Raw genomic sequence first — 3,319 nt, forward strand, 5'->3', positions numbered from 1 at the left:
GGGGGGGCACAACAGCTTCTTCAACTAAATGAGTCACATAAAGTTCAACAATATCTCCATTTTTTAATTTATGTACAATACCCATAATATCCCTATCACTTTTAACTTCAACAACACGTCGACATTTAGGTGGTTTAATATAAACAACACAAGCAGAACAGTTATAGCCAATTTCTTTAACTATATCAACAAATTCAAAGTAGGACAATTTATCAACATCTACATCAAAACAATCAGTGACAATACCTCCTTCATACTTAATACGAGGTTTTTGTTGTAGTTTTCCACCATGGTGAAACCTTAAGGTAACGTACACATCCATCGTCAAACTGAAAAGATAAAAAAAAAACTAAGCTTTACGAAAACCCTAAACTCGGTCAAATGTTACAATCATCTAAACGAAGATTACTAACCTGGTAACTTTGTTTCTTCACGCAAATCCTTTGTTTCTTCACGAAAATACTAAACTCAGCAAATGCTTCACGCTAATGACTTGTTATTCTTCAAATTAGGTCTTTAGATTTGAGAGAGATTTAGGAATATTTGTTTAAAAATGGGTTGGGTTGTATTTTGGGAACGGGTGGGTTATATAAAACGGGTAAGATATTTTTAAAACCCTTTGCGACGTGGACCAATGAAAACGCGCGTGTGTAACATCAGCCCAGCCTTCAACTGGGCTGATGTTCGGAGGGTTGAAAATAATTCACATAAAAGATGTTAAGGGGGGTATATAAACACCCGTGTAGTTTAAGTACTAAAGTAAGTTTTCGTGCCAAGTTCAGGGGGGGTTTTTATGTATTTTCCCTAAAACTAATGATACAACTAATTAGCTTATTTATTTGTGCATATTAAATTAATATGCATTTCATAAATTGGTTATTCTTTAAAATCACCAAAGTTAACAATAATAAAATAATAATTAATAATAATTAAAAAATTGAATAAAATTAAAAACTTGATTTTATTTGCGTCCTCATAAATTATTTCAATTATCAAATAAGAAATGAAGAACATGTGGATTCTGAATTCAAAAAGCGGATACAAATTGTCTTAATAGCGTAGAAGAGACGGAAAAAGTTTCATGTCACTCTCTGCCTTTAATTTCCTAGTTTTTTATATATCAGAAGCTGTGTGTTACTATCTGAGTAACGGATAAAACGCTGCATCTATATCCCTTCCTTATGTATATTTAGGCTAGCAACCTTCTGGGTAATACTAAATGGTCAGAGTCTATAATATCTTTTTATTTTAAAATAAACTGATCTTTTTCTATTTTTTAATTAAAAGGTATTAAAGTTAAAAGGGTAAAAATGTTCAAAAAAGTAAAATAACGTGTAAAATATATTATTTGACCATTATGCTCAAATTCTGATCAAATTTTCTAGTCAAAAAATTTTTCCCTTTTCATAAATTGTTACATTTTCGGGTAGTATAGTGTATTTTATGGTTAATATAAGTTATAATCGTGATTTGAAATGATAAATAAGATAATCACATAATCTAGATTACGGTTAAGAATTTTGATAGTTATTTTTGAAAAAAAAATAAACATTATAGCCAACAATTATAATGTCTATTTTTCATTTATTTTATAGTTAAATTAATATGTGTTTACACTTTTTTCTATATACGAAATTTTAATTAATAAATTTAATATTTTACATACCATTTAAAACCAAAATTCTACACAAATTCACGATAATCTTCTATCAATATTTAATAGGAGAGGTAAAAATCATCATGTGTCAGCACCACACAAAGAATTATATTTATTATCAAAATAAAAAAATAATGAAAAAAAAATTAAAATATTCCTAACTCCACATTAACTCTCCCTGTTGGCGTTCTAAAAACGTGCAACCTTAAACTAATGCACGCTTAGAACTCTTTTTTCTGTTGTAAACTAAAAAATAATTTTTAATTGCAGTTATTTTTAAAAAATTTTAAGTTACGAAAATTGCAGTGATGGCCTAAAATTTAGGTAACTGATCAAGAATTTAACTCTTGAAATAGGTATCTGATCAAGAATTTAATTCTTGAAAAAAAAATATTATTCAAATTAATAAAAATATGGTAACAGCCCACCAACGAAAAGGAATCACACACCCTATTTTTTAGAACTGTTTTAAATTTTTAAAAAACGTTTAGTTGTAAAATAAAATAGTAATTTCTTATTTAATTATATTAAATTTATATTTAAATTAATAAAAATATATGTTTTTTTTTTCAAAGAACGCGGGTAGTTCTTTCTATTAGGAGTACTATTTTTATTTTTGAAAACAAAAACAGTTATTTATTAGTTTCTCCAATTTAAATATATAAAAATTTAAAACAATTCCAAAAAAATATATAGTGTTATGAAACTATATAAATTAAGAAGAAGAACAAAGTAGGGAGAAGAGAAGACTTTATATTCCTCTTGAAGTATATTCAGGATTCACATATATGATTTACAATGAAGAAAAACCCATTTTATTTATAGGAGAAAACTAACTTGGTCTCCAAGTAGGATTCCTAACTACTCCCTAAAATGACTCCACATAATAGACATTCACTATAATACAAATATGTTTATAACACTCCCCTTTGGATGTCTATTTGATAGATTATATGCCTCCTTAAAACCTTACTAGATAAAATTCAGTGGAAAAAAATCTAGTGAAGGAAAAAGAGTACACATATCTAATAATACACATTATGGATGCCTCAATAAATATCTTACAAGGAAAATTCAATAGGACAAAACCTTGTGAGGGAAAAAGAGTACATCGCGTATTAACTCCCCCTAATGAGAACATCAATCCAGAGACTAGAATCTTTGTTTTCCAAGCTTGTGCACCATCTTCTTGAAAATTGTAGTTGGTAGAGACTTGGTGGATAAATTAACTATAGTATTACTTGAACAAACCTGTTGCATGTTGATATCTCCATTCTTGGGAGCTCATGAGTGTAGAAAAGCTTTGATGAAATATGCTTCCTTCTATCTCCTTTTATGAATCATACCTTTAAGATTTAAGATTTCTGCACGTTCTTTACTTTCTTAAATTATTTTCCATTAATTGTTCTAATAGTTTTATGTCTTTCATAGCTTCTGTCCAATATTGTAAATATTCGTAGTTCATTTTAATCCGAATTTATTTCTAAATCATACCATTCTATTTTTTCGAGGTCTAAATCATGTATGTCTATTTCATACCATTGTTGGTTTAATATATCTTCTGATTCGTTATCATTAAATATTTTTTCCCATATGATTCTTCTTAATTCAATTATCTCTATACCTTTAAGTATATATAGTATTAAAGTTTCATAGTTTTTT

General features: G+C 27.7%; 1 protein-coding gene across 1 annotated transcript in view; it reads right to left on the reverse strand.

Annotated features, from left to right (window-relative positions):
- The window catches only part of LOC107059958 (uncharacterized), a 2,892-nt gene extending 2,570 nt beyond the window's left edge, over positions 1-322 (reverse strand). Inside the window, exon 1 of the mRNA XM_015307073.1 lies at positions 77-322. Coding sequence (XP_015162559.1) covers positions 77-322 — 246 coding nt within the window. The remainder of the gene's footprint in view (positions 1-76) is intronic.
- Between the last annotated feature and the right edge of the window lie 2,997 nt (positions 323-3,319).

Source organism: Solanum tuberosum, unplaced genomic scaffold (assembly GCF_000226075.1).
Source record: "Solanum tuberosum cultivar DM 1-3 516 R44 unplaced genomic scaffold, SolTub_3.0 scf00050, whole genome shotgun sequence".
Taxonomy (NCBI): domain Eukaryota; kingdom Viridiplantae; phylum Streptophyta; class Magnoliopsida; order Solanales; family Solanaceae; genus Solanum; species Solanum tuberosum.